The sequence below is a fragment of the Jaculus jaculus genome, chromosome 5, assembly GCF_020740685.1.
Source record: "Jaculus jaculus isolate mJacJac1 chromosome 5, mJacJac1.mat.Y.cur, whole genome shotgun sequence".
In the NCBI taxonomy this organism is placed as follows: domain Eukaryota; kingdom Metazoa; phylum Chordata; class Mammalia; order Rodentia; family Dipodidae; genus Jaculus; species Jaculus jaculus.
Window position 1 is genome coordinate 125,970,296 of NC_059106.1, and position 15,922 is coordinate 125,986,217.

Genomic DNA, 15,922 nt, shown 5'->3' on the forward strand with positions numbered 1-15,922 from the left:
CCAGTCAGACCTGCCAAGAACAGTCACAGCTTCCTTCCAAGAGTATTTCTTGGCATGAGGCAGATCTTGAGGGACAGGGGTACAAGATCTGCAGACACAGTGACAGCTAGAGGGGTACAGGAGGGGCTGCATTTGCCAACAGCTGGATGCTGCCTAAGGGCCCATCTTTGCTGGATAATGGTGCTGGGCAGGACCATGGACAGGACCTTGCAGCAAACAGGAAATAAAGGACTCCGTTTATTCGATCATTTAATACCAGAAACGCCAGACCAGTCAACAAGGGAAGACAGAGCACACACAAACACCTGTGTTCGTATCACAGAGGACAGGCGGGTGTCCACAGCCCCAGCCATGCATGCATCTCCTGTAGAACCAGGCAGATTGGGAATGCATAAATACCACAAAGGTCAGGTTCGGAGGAGGGATCACAGGCCACAAGGGTCCATGCTTCAGAAGCAATCAGAGGCATTAAATACGGGACCTACACGATGCATTCCACTTCACCAAACACATAACTTATATATTTGAAGAAAGGAGACCACAGTATATATACGTGCAAGCGGCTTTGGTCAGAAAATGAACAAGGGAGGTGGAGCCATGCACGGGAAGGGCTTGCCTGTCTATTCTTCGTCTGTCTTCATCCCCACCTAGCCTATCAAGTCACCTGGGATCACAAAATAAATTAGCTGGCCTCCATATGATACTGGAAGGTTCCTCCTGGTATCCTTGATATTGACCTCTGGGTCGTCTGCAGGCCGAGAAAAACCCGGGAACTGGGGACACATGAACCCTGGGTGGAATCACATCCCTGGGAGTTGCTCTGGAAGGGGCCAGGCTGGACTGGAGGGGAGGGACATCACACTGGTCAGGTGGAGGAGGAAGGTGCAGCCAGCTGGGCCGGGTAGGTGTGATGTGTTGCTTGGGCCCCAGTCCCGGGAGAGCAGACAGGACAGCAGGGGCATCCACTTTTGCAAGCAAAGCTGAAAACGGCAAGACAAGCCTGTGCTTCTCGGCAACTGTCCAGAGGCCCGTCCCCTCAGAACTGACTAGCACTGCTGGGGTCACACTGCAGCAACCGGACGATGGACGGGTCACTCTTGGCACCTTTGATGAATTCTTCCAGAGACAGTTTGCCTGCAGGACAGAGGAAGGAGAGATGGCATGAGACTGTTCTTTGTGCTCCCAAGGAGACTGGGAATGGCTCTGGGCTCAGGGTGTCCTTGAGCCTTCTGGAAACTGGTCTCCAACACTTATAGGGCATTTCTTTTCTTTTAAAAAGCATTTATTTATTTATTTATGAATGACACAGACTATGGGTGCCCAGGGCCTCTTGCAACTGCACACGGCCAGCAGATGAAAGTGCCACTTTGTGCATCTAGCTTTATATGGATACTGGGAGAGCAAACCCAAGCCAGCAGGCTTTCCAAACAAGCGCCTTTAACTGCTGTGCCTTCTACCTAGCTTGTATGGGACATTTCTGAAAAATAAATAAATAAATAAATAAATAAATAAATAAATAAATAAACCTGGGTTGGAGAGATGGCTGAGTGGTTGGAGGCACTTGCTTTCAAAGCCTGACAGCCCTATGCTTGGTGCCCCAGTACCCACATAAAGCTAGATGCACAAAATGGCAAATGCATCTGGAGTCTATTTGCAGTGAATAGGCCCTGACGTGTCCATTCTCTCTCTGTCTGCTTCTTTCTCCCACTCTCAAATAAATAAAATATTTTAAAAATGTAAAACAAAACTCGTTTGTACTTTGTGGGTAGGTGGGGTATGAATATGTGTGTGCAGATATGCACACTCCATGTGCACACATGGGGAATTTGGGTGTCTTTCTCTGGTTTATTTATTTTTTTATTTATTTACTAGAGACAGAAGGACAGAGAGAGAGAGGAGAATGGGCATACCAGGGTTTCAAGCCACTGCAAACGAACTCCAGATGCATGTGCCACCTTGTGCATCTGGCTTATGTAGGACCTGGAGTATCAAACCTGGGTCCTTAGGCTTTGCAAGAAAACGCCTTCACCACTAAGCCATCTCTCCAGCCCTTGGGTGTCTTTCTCTATCACTTACATGTATGTTTTCTTAAGCTAGAGTCTCTCACTCAACCTGGAGCTCCCCTTTTTTGGGGGGTCAGACTGGCTGACCAGCAAGCCCCAGTGGTTTTCCAGTCTCTGCTCCCCAAAGGACTGGAGTTACAGGCATGTGTGGCCATAACCTGCTGTTATGTGGGGGCTCTCTGAGGCCCTCATGTTTGCGCAGCAAGCACTCCTATCCAAGGAGCCCATCACCCCAGTCTCCTTTGTATGTTGGTTGATCCTTGAGTATCCGGAAGCTCCAAGTTCGTATCTAGTAGGGCACATCTTAGTCAACCAGGGCCACTTAAGTCCTTGTAGAAACCACCTGTACTTCACGTGTTAGGGAATATGTGCCTAGGCCTAGAAGTGTGGCATTTGCTCCTGACTATAGTGACTCAGGCTACGAAGGTGGTGCTGGCTGGGTGACTCTGAGGCCGCTGAGCCACTCCCTGTTAGCTGTGGTCTCTACTGCGCAGCTGAGCTGACCGGGGCGGACACTGCCGGCTGCCTCTGTGGTGTTGCCTGTGCGATGTTGGCAAAACTAGAAGGTGCAGGTGCCTGTGCCAGGGATCTGATTACTTCTAGAACCTAGCCAGGCAGCGGTTTCTACAACGGAAGTGCTCAGAGAGTGGAGCTAATGCTGGTGGCAACATGTGTCTCTTCCGGGACCTCTGGAGGAAAGCGAGCTTGGTGGCTTTTCCAGTGACATCGGGCTATCAGGAAGCTGAGAGGAGCGGGGAACTTTCTCACCATGTGCTCTCTTCTCCCACAGGTTTTTATTTTTTCTTTTCTTCTTGAAACTCATACAGAGCTCAGATGGGCTTTAAACAAATGCACCATTCTGGCTCTCCCACAGCCATTGATGGGTCCCCAACTGTGCTCAACAGTGTACCCATCTTGTTACTTGCCGAGTCAGACATGCATTTATTCTGCCCATTTGGATCTGACCACAGAGCAAGGGGCAGGGGCTCTAGAAGTGGCATTGGAGCTATACTCCTTGGAGGAAGGACAGACATAGTTTGTAGTAGCCTCTGTTCTGTGGCAGCCAGGGCCCTGGGGAGGTCCCATATGTCTCTGCAACAGGCTCTGGGCTGGATGACGCAGCAGTGAGCATGCGCTATTGTGTAGTGGTGCAAGTAAGACAAACGCCTTTTGTCCAGACTAAGCACACATGGAAGGGTCCCCAGGCTTGTGGTTCTGTGCCAAGGTAGCTCCTGGTCACTGTGAGGTTCAGGGTTTCCTCTCTGACCTGGGATTGCAGCCACACCACTGGGCAGGCACACTGGAAAGGCCCAGTTGGTGGCCGCTGATCTGAAGACAGTTACAAGCCAGATGCACAAGGGGGCGCACGCATCTGGGGTTCATTTGCAGTGGTGGGAGGCCCTGGCACACCCATTCTCTCTCTCTCTATTTGCCTCTTTCGGTCTGTTGCTCCCGACTAAATAAATAAAAATAAACAACAAAAAAATTTAACCAGTGAACATCTCTCCAATCCCCCGAAATTAAAAAAAAAAAAAAGACAAAGTTACAAGGATGGCCTTCTCTGCCAGGCAGGGCTTCCGCATTCCTGTAGGTCCTCAGCAGAGGTGAGGGCAGACTGTCTTCTCCCGAGTCATGAAGATGACCATCTAGGGCCTAGGAAAGGGACAACCAACTCCAGGATCCCAGGAGGCTGATAGCTCTGTTCCTCTCCTCATGGCCACTGGTGACTTTTACCTGCACCCCCTCAAAAAAGATGGCCCTCTGGCTGCGAGGGCTCCAGGCACATCTCCCCAGCTGTGTGGAACATCTCCAGTGGGGAGCTCCAGGCCCCTTCTGTGCCGCAGGCTCAACCAGCCTGAGGTGGGGGAGGCTGGGCTGGTTTCCTAGCAGGGGGACCCCAGGAGGACCTAGGAAGGCTCTGGGTTCTGTAAGGATGCCAAGGAACTCTTAAAAGCTCAAGCCCTGCTCCAGGTAGAGAGCAGGTGGGCATGAGGCCTGGGTTCCCAGGGATCATCTGTTTCACATGTGTATCCTGGACAAGCCAACAGAGGACAGTGACAAACCCTGGGTCCTGAGGTATGCATTCAAAGCAGCCCAGTGGCTTACATACCTGAATTCTTCTGGGGTAGCTGGAGAGGTGGGACCACTTAGTTCCCGAGCAGACCCCTGACAGCCTCAGAGGACAAGGACTATGCCCTGCCTCCCTCTACTTGTCAGCCACTCTGGACCTTGGCTGTACCCAGCTTCTCTTGGGTCCTCCCTCCCTCTCTCCAAGTCCAGGGACTGACTGGCCAGTGGTTCACAGGACATGACTTTGCCCAGTGGGCATAGAAGCAAGTGGCACACAATGACCAAGTTCACAAACAACCAGAAACCACGGGGGGGGGGGCACAGCCGGCCCTCTGAGGGGGTGGCCAAGCAAGCAGGGTGGGGCATATGGTTTTGGGACACTCATTCAGGAGCTCTGGTCACAATCTGTGGAGTGTGTGCCTGCGCCAGGAGGTTCACAAGTACCATGTTGATTTAGCTCCCTACACATGCAGGTTTGGATTTCCCCCCATTTTACAGAGGGGTAAACTGAGCTTCAGGAAAAGCTAAGACTAAATACAGCCTGTTGGAATCCCAAGTCTGATTGGGTTGGGGAGATGAGTGGGTGAACTTTTTTCTACACAAGCATGAGGACCTGAGTTCGTGTCCCCAGCACCCATGTAAAAGTCAAGCATGATACTGAGTACCTGAAATGCCAGGGCTGGGGTCAGGGAGACAGAGATCAGAGGATCTCTGGGGCTTGTCAGTAAGCTTGTCTAGCTGAATCAGTGAGCTCTAGGTTCAATGAGAGCCCTTGCCTCAAAAAGACAAGTGGAGAAAGACTGAGGATGGTACCTCATATTGACCTCTGGCCTCCACATGCACAACTCCACACACATGAACACAAATACATACACCACATACATACACGTGCAAAAATCAAAAATAAGAGCTGGGCGTGGTGGCACAGGTCTGTAATCCCAGCACTAGGGAGCCTGAGGTAGGATCACCATGAGTTCAAGGCTAGCCTGGGGCTACAGAGCGAGTTCCTGGTCAACTTGAGCTAAAGTGAGAATCTGCCTTGAAAACACCTAAACAAACTGACTTGCAGTGTCTGGGCCCTCTTGCTACAGTGGAGAGTGGAAAACATGTCTGAAATCAGCCCAAAGGCAGCAGCACTAGGCGAGGGGTTGTCTTCATGTGTGAACGGGGTTTGAAAACAGCTTCCTTTGCTGTCTGGAAAGCTTTCTGCTGTCTGCAGTTCTACGGGAGCCTTGTGTCCTGCTGGGCTTAGTCCTGGGGTCTCCCACCCAGTGCACTTGAGGCTCCGCCGACGCTTCATGTGCATTAGCATACTTTTAATCTCAGCACAACCCAGGGTGCGTTTACTTCTTAATGTTGCATTTCCTTGTGGACAAAAGCAAATGTGCCCTGGCTCCTTGGCTGTGAGCAACCAAAGCCAGCTACAGAATCACGCATCCCATGGCTGCCCCACCCAGGTGAGGTCCTACTGGAATCTCACAACTGATGCACAGAAAGGCATGGACTGGTCACCACCCTCCCTCCTCTCAGACCCACCTTTCTGAATCAGTGGTGGGACCCCAAAGCCCCAGGCACCCTTGCTGCAGGCAGACGTGGCCATCTCCTCACCTCCCCCTTGAGCATCTGGGGTGCCTTACATCTTAGAGTGAAGGCAAGAGACACTTCCAGGATTCCCAGGATCACATGACCCAGGGCCCTATGGTCTGTTGCCTCTAGGTCCTCAGCCCATTAGCACACTGCCTCTCCCCTCACTAACACAGACACAGGACTAATGAAGCCTCCACCCTACTCATAAGTAAAAGGAGTCTAGAGCTTAAAGGAGTCAGCAACATGCCCACGGTTCTGAAGCCACCAGGAGGAGGCAGGAGGCAGGAGGCAGGAAGACTCTGAATTCCACCCTTCCCTTCAGACAGCTAAACCAAGCGGGGCTGCCTGTGGAAGTCCCAAGGCTCTAGAAGGGATAGGGAGTGTCCCCAACACATACGACATCAACAGTGACAGACATGTGTGCACGCACGCACACACACACAGTCCCTACGCTCCTACCATCATTGTTCGTGTCCATCTGCCTAAAGATCTTGTCTGTCCGTTTCTCCGGAGTGGACTCATCTTCGGGCATCTTCATCACAGAGGACACCATTTTGTAGATTGCCTGGAAAAAAACAGCATGCAGGCAAGTGTGCTTAGGAGGACAAGGCACAGGTAATAGGGCCGCCTAGCCCAAAGCAAGGCACAGGCAGGCCAGTACCCTCCCCTCAATGGAAGAACTCATCTCACAAATGGGAGACTGAGTAAAGGAAGCCAGACACGTTTAAGTGGGGCTCAAGAACACATACAACAGCTCCACTGTAATGGTGTGTGGAGAACAGCAACTGTCTATAGGAAGTTGAGATTGTGCCCAAGGGATCTTCGGTGGGGGGGTTGCGCTGGGAAATACTGAGGGTGAGGGTCACAGGGGCATACACAGTCAACCCTCCATGTCTGTAGATTCAGAACTTGCAGATTCAACAAAAGCAGATAAGGAAATATTCAGGAAAAAGAAACTGTACCTGAATGGAATATGTACAGTCTTTTTTTCTTGTCATTCCTTAAGTAATACTGTGTATAAACTACTTACACTGAACCACACATCATAAGCAATTTAGAGATGATTTAAAGACCGGGGCGAGTGTGCAGTGTACATGGGGACTGGCCATCATTCCATCTGTTACTGTGCCATTAGGGTTTCTGCAGGGGCTCTGGAACTACTTCCCAGTCTCCATAGACACCAAAGGATTGATTGAATGCAATTCTCAGCTCTGGTAATTCTTAGGAAATCACCTATCTGAGCTTATGAAAGGTAGAAAATAACCCATTTCGCAGAGCTGCGACAATATAAATTGATGGATGAGCTCAGCTAGGGCCGGATATCTAGCACGTGATTAATAAATGCTGGCACATGTGCACGGGCGCAGGTGGCCCCAGGAGGCTGCCAGGTGTCCTCCCGTTTCTCTGCTGCCTTGTTTCCTTAAGGTGCAGTCTTTCACTGAACCTGGAGCGTTTGCCGTTTTTCATTCCTCCTGTCTCTGCCCTCTTCAGAGATGAGGTTCCTGGTGTTTTTAGCCAGACCTAGCTTTCTCTGTGGGTGCTGGGGATCAAACTCAGTCCTTCTTGCTTTTGCAGAAAGAGCTCTGACTTGCTGAGCCGTCTCTCTAGCCCTGCTGCTGGCTTTTATCATTACTCCTTGCAAGGACCTGTCTAGTCAGGGGACGGCTGATCCCTTTCCATAGGCAGAAATGACTGGCTGTGGCGGTGACATGAACACAAGGCTGGACAGGGCTGCCCCCACGATCCTGGCCCTTGGCCCAGCCCGCCCTGCCAAGGGTCGGTACCTGCACGATCTCCAGCATCTCGCTGCGGCTGATGTAGCCGTTGCCATCCAGGTCGTACATGCTGAAGGCCCACTTGAGCTTCTGCTCCAGCTTGCCCCGAGAGGTCACGCTCAGCGCGATGATGAACTCCCGGAAGTCGATGGTGCCATCGCCGTTGGTGTCAAAGGTACGGAAGACATGCTCTGCGAACTTGGAAGCATCGCCATAGGGGAAGAAGTTGGCGTAGATCTTCTTGAACTCGTCCACGGTCAGGTGGCCAGTGGGACAGTCCTTCAGGAAGCCCTTGTACCACTCCTGCAGCTCGTGGTCAGTGAACTCCGTGTTCTCCCGCAGGTCCTGCAGTACCTCAGGGCGCAGCTTGCTGTTCTGCTTGCCCATGGCGACCGGGGCTGGCGACTATACCTGCAAGACATGGAGACTGGTTGTGGGCACCTGGGCACCCAGGTTCTGACTTCTCATTACTTACCACCACTGAGCTGGCCAAACATGTCCCCTTGTGTCCTGTGCCCCACCTTGTAGTGTATCTCAGGCGCTCCTGTCCGAAGGCATGCCATGATTTCATGCATAATGATGAAAGCCTGTCAAAGGTTACGGAGCTGGCTCAATAGGTAAAGTGTTTGTCTTTCAAGCATGAGACCTGAACTTGGTCCCTAAAGTCCGTATAAAATAAGCTGGGCATGGTGGTGCACACTTACAATCTCAATGCTGGGGAGGGACAGACATGCAGATAGATCTCCGGGGCTCACTGAACAGCCAAGTCTAGTCAACTGTGCGCGATCCAGGCTAGCATGAGACTCCTTCTCAAAAAAGATGAATAGAAAGGCTAGGCGTGGTGGTGCACCCCTTTAATCCCAGCACTAGGAAGGCAGAGATAGAAGGATCACTACGAGTTCAAGGCCACCCTGAGAATACACAGTGAATTCCAAGTCAGCCTGAGCTAGAGTGAGACTCTACCTCCAAAAAACCAAAGTGTGGGGGAAGGTGGACGGCACCTGAGGAATGACACTTGAGATTGTCCTCTGAGCCTCATGTGAATGTGTGCACCTATGTGCACATGCACACAGAAAGCCACGATGCTCCAATTAAACCAAGACAGACCAATATCATATGGCAAGACATAATCTAACTTGGAGGATATAGAAATGTGAAGGAGAAAAGGAGTGGGGGAAAGAGAAGTAGAGGAAGAGAAGGAAGATGGGAGGGAGGAAGAAAAGGAAGGAAGGTAGTAGCAATCTAAACTCCAAGGTGTGAAGCATTTTCAAAAACCTACCAGGGGGCTGGAGAGATGGCGCATGCCTTTAATCCCGGCACTTGGGAGGCAGAGGTAGGAGGATAGCTTTGCTCTGAGTTCAAGGCCACTCTGAGACTACATAGTGAATTCCAGGTCAGCCTGAGCTAGAGTGAGTCCCTACCTCAGAAAACAAAACAACAACAAAAATGCACCCCACCAGGAGTTGTACAAAATGCTAGAATAAGAGAAATCCCTTGCCTCATCAGCTCAGGGCAAAGTGGCCAGAGTCTGGACCCAACCCAGGCTATATGTTCGGAGTGGCTTTCTCTTTTGGGTTCCATAAGTTTGTAGCTGTTTACTATTATTGTTGTTATTTATTTATTAATTTATTTTTTGAGGTAAGGTCTCACTCTAGTTCAGGCTGACCTGGAATTCACCATGTAGTCTCAGGGTGGCCTCGAATTCATGGCGATCCTCCACCTCTGCCTCCCGAGTGCTGGGATTAAAGGCGTGAGCCACCACACCTGGCTATCTTTTTTATTTTTTAAAATACCACATTTTAATTCAGATTCTACAAAGGAGTGCTGAAAGGGGAAGGCTGGGAGGTAAGAGGAGACAAAGTGGGGAGAAGAGAGGCAGACCACGGGGAGCCCAAAAGCCCACGTGGGCCATGTGTAGCGCAGGAGTCCATGTGACCAGATATGGATCTAGGGGGGGAAAGCGTGGAAAGAAAAGAAAAAAGAAGGTTCAAGGAGCTCCTGCCAAGTGCAGAGTAAGGGCTAGCGGACACTCCTGGCTGGGTCTGGGCCTGAGCCTGGGCGGAGCCAGCCTAGGCCCAGCCGGGGTAAAAACTCACCCACAGCTGATGTTCCCAAGTGATCAGAAAAGCCTCATTTTATTTTCCAACTTTTGCAGTAACAGATGTGCATGGCTTGCTCAATTTTGTCTTATTTCTGTCCATAATTAAAACTTTATTAAAACACTGACACCAAAATAGATCAATGTTGCGTACCTCATAAAACCAAATACTATTACATTGTCTTTAAAGCCTTTAAGATAAGGCTTTCTGAGAGAAAACATAAATTCAGCAAGTGGTATGGATCACTAATGTTGTTTGCTTCTGAACGCGCAGCCTTCGGAGTCTGGCCTTTCCTCCTGTAGGCGGACACAGCACTGTTGAACAACCTCTACGCAGAACCACCATCTGAGCAGGGCTGGAAACCCGGGCAATTTTGTAGCAACCTGGACATTTTACATCCATAAAGTAGGAATTTGGACTTTGAAGAGGCTGTTTGGTTTTATGTTTTCTCTCTTCCTCTTCCAAGGAAGGATATAAATCTCTAGCCAAAGTCATGATGATCCTTCCTCAAGCTCAGGCGACCCAGATTCCCTAGTTTGTCCTTTTTAATGTGTGTGTGTCTCCTATGCATGGGTGCAGAGGCCCGAGGAAAACACTGGGTGTCCTTGGTTATTGGTCGGCATTATTTCCTTGAGGCACTCTCTCACTGAACCGGCAGCTGCTGTATTTTTTGTTACTCTGGCTGACCAGCGAGTCCTGAGGGTTCTTGCGTCTCTCTCCCTTAAGCACTGGGATTACAAGCTTGCTACACCCACCTTTTCATGTGTATGTTGGGAATCAAACTCAGGTCCTCATGTAGCAAGCACTCTTACTGGTTGAGCCATCTCCCCAGTCCTAAGGCTTAATCATTTTATGTGTGTGTGTGTGTGTGTGTGTGTGTGTGTGTATGTATGTATGTATGTATGTATATGTATATATAATTTATTTTTGTTGTTTTTTCGAGGTAGGATCTCACTCTAGCCCAGGCTGACCTGGAATTCGCTATGTAGTCTCAGGGTGGCTTTGAACTCACAGCGATCCTCCTACCTCTGCCTCCCAAGTGCTGGGATTAAAGGCATGCACCACCACGCCTGGCTCTTCATTTTTAAAACATTTTTTTTTAATTTTATTTATTTGTTTGAGAGAGACAGACACAGAGAAAGACAGATAGAGGGAGAGAGAGAGAATGGGCGCACCAGGGCTTCCAGCCTCTGCAAACGAACTCCAGATGCGTGCACCCCCCTGTGCATCTGGCCAACGTGGGACCTGGGGAACCGAGCCTCGAACCGGGGTCCTTAGGCTTCACAGGCAAGCGCTTAACCGCTAAGCCATCTCTCCAGCCCTGACTCTCCATTTTTAAAATTTTGATTTGTGTATGTATGGGTGTACACACTGTATCTAGCTTTATGTGGGTGTTGGGGAATCAAACCTGGGCCAACCTACTTTGCAAGTAAGCACACCTCTGAGCCATGTCTCCAGACCAAGCTTAAGCTCCCCCCCCCCCACTTGTTTTTTTCAAGGTAGGGTCTCACTCTAGCCCAGATGACCTGGAATTCACTAGGTAGTCTCAGGCAGGTCTGAAACTCACAGCGATCCTCCTACCTCTGCCTCCCAAGTGCTGGGATTAAAGGTGTGCACCACCATGTCCAGCCAGGCTTAATTAGTTTTGAAGCACACACAATCGATGGAACAAACAGAATGTCTACCCAAGTCCCAGAGGGAACCACCCTGAATTGCTTTGCCATTGTTTAGGAATTCCCTGGATCCCCACTAGAGATGGCGCATTCCCCTCATACTGTTTCCTCTGGCTTCCTTGGCCTTCTTACCAGGGTTTGTTAGTGTTGTATACACGTTGTTTACTTGTCTGTGTGGCTAACTGATATCCTTAATATTCTCTCTCTAATCCTGACACAGGGCAGCTTGACATTGGCTTTCAAACTACCTACCCCCACGCACACACATACACCTTTGCCTGACCAGGGAACCCCCTTCTATAAATTTATCTACAGATACCCCAACCTGTGCAAGCAACCTGTCATGTGCACCTGCCTGCATCACCATCCCTAACTACAAACAAGTCAGATACCCCATTATGTCCTGAGAAGAAATAAACCCCAAGATACACCTTTAAGAGAGTAGGAAGTGGGCTGGAGAGATGGTTAGGCACTTGCCTATGAAGCCCAAGGACCCAGGCTCAGTTCCCCACTATTTACATAAGTCAGACACATACACATGGTGGCACATGTGTCTGGAGTTTGTTTGCAGGGGCTATAGGCTCTGGCATGCCCATTCTCTATCTGCCTCTTCCTCTCTCTCTCTCTCTCTTAAATAAATAAAATAAATGTTTAAATAAAGAGAGAGCAGGGAGTGCTGGTACATGCCTGAGCTATATGAGAACCTGTGTCCAAAAAAAAAAAAAAAAAAAGGATATAACTTCAACTGAAAAGAAATGATGCACAAGAGCCAAGAGCACATGGCACTCAGGATGATCTGGGAAAACTGGGATGCTGCATCCGTGCTTGAGGGTGAAGTCTACGGAAGGACTGACTAGAAGTGGTACCAGATGGACAGGGGCTTTTACTCTATTCTCCTTTGAAATTTATATTAATTAAATGCTTTTATTTATTATTATTATTTTATTTTGGTTTTCCAAGGTAGATCTTGTTCTAGCACAGGCTAGAATTCACTATGTAGTTTCAGAGTGGCCTCATCCCAGTGATCCTTCTACCTCGGCCTCCTAGGGCTAGGATATATTAATTGCGTTTTATTTGTTTTTCTGTAAATGTATGTGTTCTTTATCAGATGGAGCTGCAACCTCTCACAAGACTTTCATGACTGGGTCTGCTGATGTTCTCCTATAGGAGAGCTGGGAAGGGTCTCTGAGATCTCAGGTGTCCCTGTGCTATATGTAATGATTCATGAGCTGCCCTACATCCAGGGAGACAGGGTGTAGGAGACAAAGGGCTGAGAGCTCCATTTATTCAACTGGGGGGGGGGCATCATTCAGGCTGGGATGAGACTTTTTTTAAGGGTGTATGCCACCACACCTGGCAATCTATATATATATATAATTTACTTATTAGAGACAAAGAGAGGGAGAGAAAGAGAATGGGAGCACCACGGCCTCTAGCCACTGTAAATGAACTCCAGATGCATGTGCATCTGACTTATATGGGACCTGGAGAAGTGAACTTGGGCTCTTAGGCTTCACAGGCATGTGCCTTAACTGCTAAGCCATCACTCCAGCCCTGGGATGAGACTTTTGGATGCCATGGCTGCCTTGGGGTCTCCATGATCCTGTAAATAACTCCTTGTCCATACTTGTAAATAAGTCCAATAAAATCCTTCCCCCTGGTTCACCAGGGTGAGCTCTGGTCTCGAGTGTGTCAGGTGTCCTGCCTGGAGGAGCAAGCGCTCGCCAGCTTCTCCCAGGAAAGAGCTCACAACAGTAGTGCATACATGCATGCTTGTGGGAATGTGGGAGCTCATGCACGCATTGAGTGTGGAGGCCACAGGTTGACATTGGGTGCCTTTCTCAATTACTCTCCACCCTATTTTTTTTTCTATCTCTCCAGCTAGCACCTCTTTTTGTGATAGGGTCTCATGTAACCCAGGCTGGCCGTGAACTCATTTCCCTGCCTCTACCTCCCACGTGCTAAGATTACAGGTGTGGTTCCTTTGCAATTTTAAGATGTTGAAGTGTGTTTGTATTTTCTAGTCAAAGAATAATTACAAATAACAATGATCCAGCCTGTAATTGTTTTTAATTTTTATTCTTTGGTATTTCAAAGTAGGGTCTTCACTCTAGCCCAGGCTGACCTGGAATTCACTACAAAGTCTCAGGATGGCCTTGAACTCACTGTGATCCTCCTACCTCTGCCTCGCGAGTGCTGGTATTAACGGCGTGTGCCACCACGCCTGGTCCAGCCTGTAATTTGAAGACACTGAACTGTGTGATGGTTAAGTTTGTGTCAACTTGATCTGTTTAGGAATCCACAGATATCCCTCATAAGTGGATCTCTGAGGTTGCTTCTAGGAAGGCTTAACTAAAAGAGGAACCTTCCCCAAAGTGGGCAGCCCCTCTCCGAGGAGAGCTTTATCTAATGAAGCTCTGGAAAGGAAAGTTTCCTCTCCCCCCACCTGGCTGCAGGCACTGCTGGCTGCTTTCCAGTGTGGACTGAAGAGCAGCGTCTGTCCAGGACGCCTCCAGGCCTTCAGTGCCGGATTGGGACTGCTGAGCATCCAGCCTCGTGGACAGAGCAGCCACCGGGTTCCTTGACTTTCAGGTCTGCAACCTGCTATTGATGGACTGCCATAAGCTAATGTAATAAATTCCCTTTAAATACAATTCATTCTATCTATTCTGTTCCTATAGAGAACTTTGAGTAATACAAAGTGTGTCTTATTTCCTAGTCAAAGAAGAAATACAAACAATAGCCCAGCCTGCATTTCTTGATTGGGGTGGTTGGTAAAGAACCCTGATTTCGAACGAGCAGGACAAGCTATCTTAAGTGCTGTCTGAGGTGCTCTGGGAATGAGGATGAGGAGCAAGTGGGTACATGTGAAGGGACGGGGGCACAGACCCTCTCCATTCTCACCTTGACAGGACAAAACTGTTGGGTCTTTTCTCCTCTTTCCACATCTAGTTTCCATCCTGGAGCTTCTTGCATCACCAAGAGTTGCCATCTCCTTGGCACCCAACCATGGGAGCCAGCAGATTTATCTACCTGTCCTGATGCTTTCCCACTGGGCACTGAGTTTGACAGGTGGCCTGTACTGTGCGAAGTATCCCCAAGGAAGCCATAGCCAGCAATGAGCACGAGATCATGAGGCCAACTTCCCCAGCTTCAGGGACAAGGTAGGGCAGGGTCCTGCCCTATGAGGACCAATGTGGCCCCTGGTTCATGAAGGAACTCAGGGGTCACAGTATACCTAAGACTAATGGAGAGGTGGGGAGCTGTTCCCCATAACCTCCACCATACACAGCTCTGATCCACCCTGGGGTGACAGCTTCAACGCGTGCTTTGGGAATGTCCTGGTTTGACTGCGGGTTATTCACTTCAGAGGCTCAGTTGATTAACAGACAAAGGGTTTCGCAGGGGAAAGACACTGAGCCAAGCAGGACTGCTAAAACATCAGCATTGCAGAAGGGCCTCAGTAGGACCCACAGTGTGGAGAAATAGTGTGGCACACCGGTGCCCAGGGAGGAGGGACAATCAGAGTAAGTGTCCCTGGACTGTGGGATCCACTTACTGGGAAGCTTCATGTATCAACTGCACTTTGGTAATGAGGAAGCTGACCCTCAGAGAGCCATGGAGCCTGTCAGAGGCGAAGTCCAGGTCTGGGATTGAGGCTAAGGGCTGCCTGGCTGTGGGTGGTCAGTGGGAGGTCAGGGAGCAGAGGGCAATGGCGGGCTTGTGGCCAGAAGCTCACCCCCGCCCTGATCAGCAGTTCTGCAGCAGCCACGCAGCGGTGGTTCTGGCTCACGCATTCAGAAGCCACTCACCTCACTGAACACACACCTCACACCACAGCTGTTCTGACATCTCAGCTCCACAGATGCCTGCGAAATGCTGAACTCCTCGCACCTGCCCGAGGAAGGCTCCAGGTTTGAGAGCTGGGCATGCAGAGTGCTGAGGGAGTTGACTCTACCTGTCCTTCACCTTCCTGGCATGTGTTTGGCCTGGCAGAGTTGAGGTTTTGTGTTAGTTAGTCTAAGGCATTCTGGCTGTTGTGGTTATTATGTGTGTGTGTATGCACATGTACACACACACACACACATAGAGAATGACAGAGAGAGAGAGGAAGGGAGGGCCCCCGCTTTCAGGCTTCTCTGTCTTTGGGAGCAGGAAAGTCACTGAAGCTGGCATTCCGGGACAGCCAGATGGCCTTCATTGAAAACAAATGAGAGGACTCACATCACCTAGGAACCTTCAAATTATGTTCACATTTCAGAGGATTGGGGGGTGCAGGGAATACAGGGGGAGTAGGATGACCTCTAGACCAATGGCCCTGAGATCTGCTTCTGCATCCGATCTCATTCAAAGAAAAGGTTTTAGTTCTTTTATTTAATTATTTATTTATTTATTTTGAAGTAGAGTTTCACTCTAGTCCAGGCTGATCTGGAATTCATTATGTAGGTGATCCTCCTACCTCCACCTCCAAGTGCTGGGATTAAAGGCATGTGCCACCACGCCTGGCAAAGAAAAGATTTTTTTTTAATTTTTAAAATTTAATTTAGTTTATTTATTTGGGAGAGTGAGAGAGGAAGCAGGGGAGAGAGAGAGAATGAGAGTGGCCTCAAGCCACTGCAAATGAACTCCAGACGCATGTGCCACCTTTTGCATCT

At 49.5% G+C, this 15,922-nt stretch overlaps 1 protein-coding gene and 1 pseudogene across 2 annotated transcripts in view; both read right to left on the bottom strand.

The window, feature by feature from the left end:
* Nucleotides 1-232: 232 nt before the first annotated feature.
* Nucleotides 233-15,922, bottom strand: part of Hpcal1 (hippocalcin like 1) — a 123,839-nt gene continuing 108,149 nt past the window's right edge. For both annotated transcript variants that reach the window (XM_004665696.2, XM_045150820.1), the window contains 3 exons: nt 7,505-7,906; nt 6,180-6,285; nt 233-1,134 (listed from right to left, as the gene is read on the bottom strand). In XM_004665696.2, the coding sequence (XP_004665753.1) occupies nt 1,037-1,134; nt 6,180-6,285; nt 7,505-7,882 (582 nt within the window). In that variant the 5' untranslated portion in view covers nt 7,883-7,906 and the 3' untranslated portion in view covers nt 233-1,036. The remainder of the gene's footprint in view (nt 1,135-6,179; nt 6,286-7,504; nt 7,907-15,922) is intronic.
* LOC101615763 lies at nt 9,840-10,089 on the bottom strand (annotated as a pseudogene).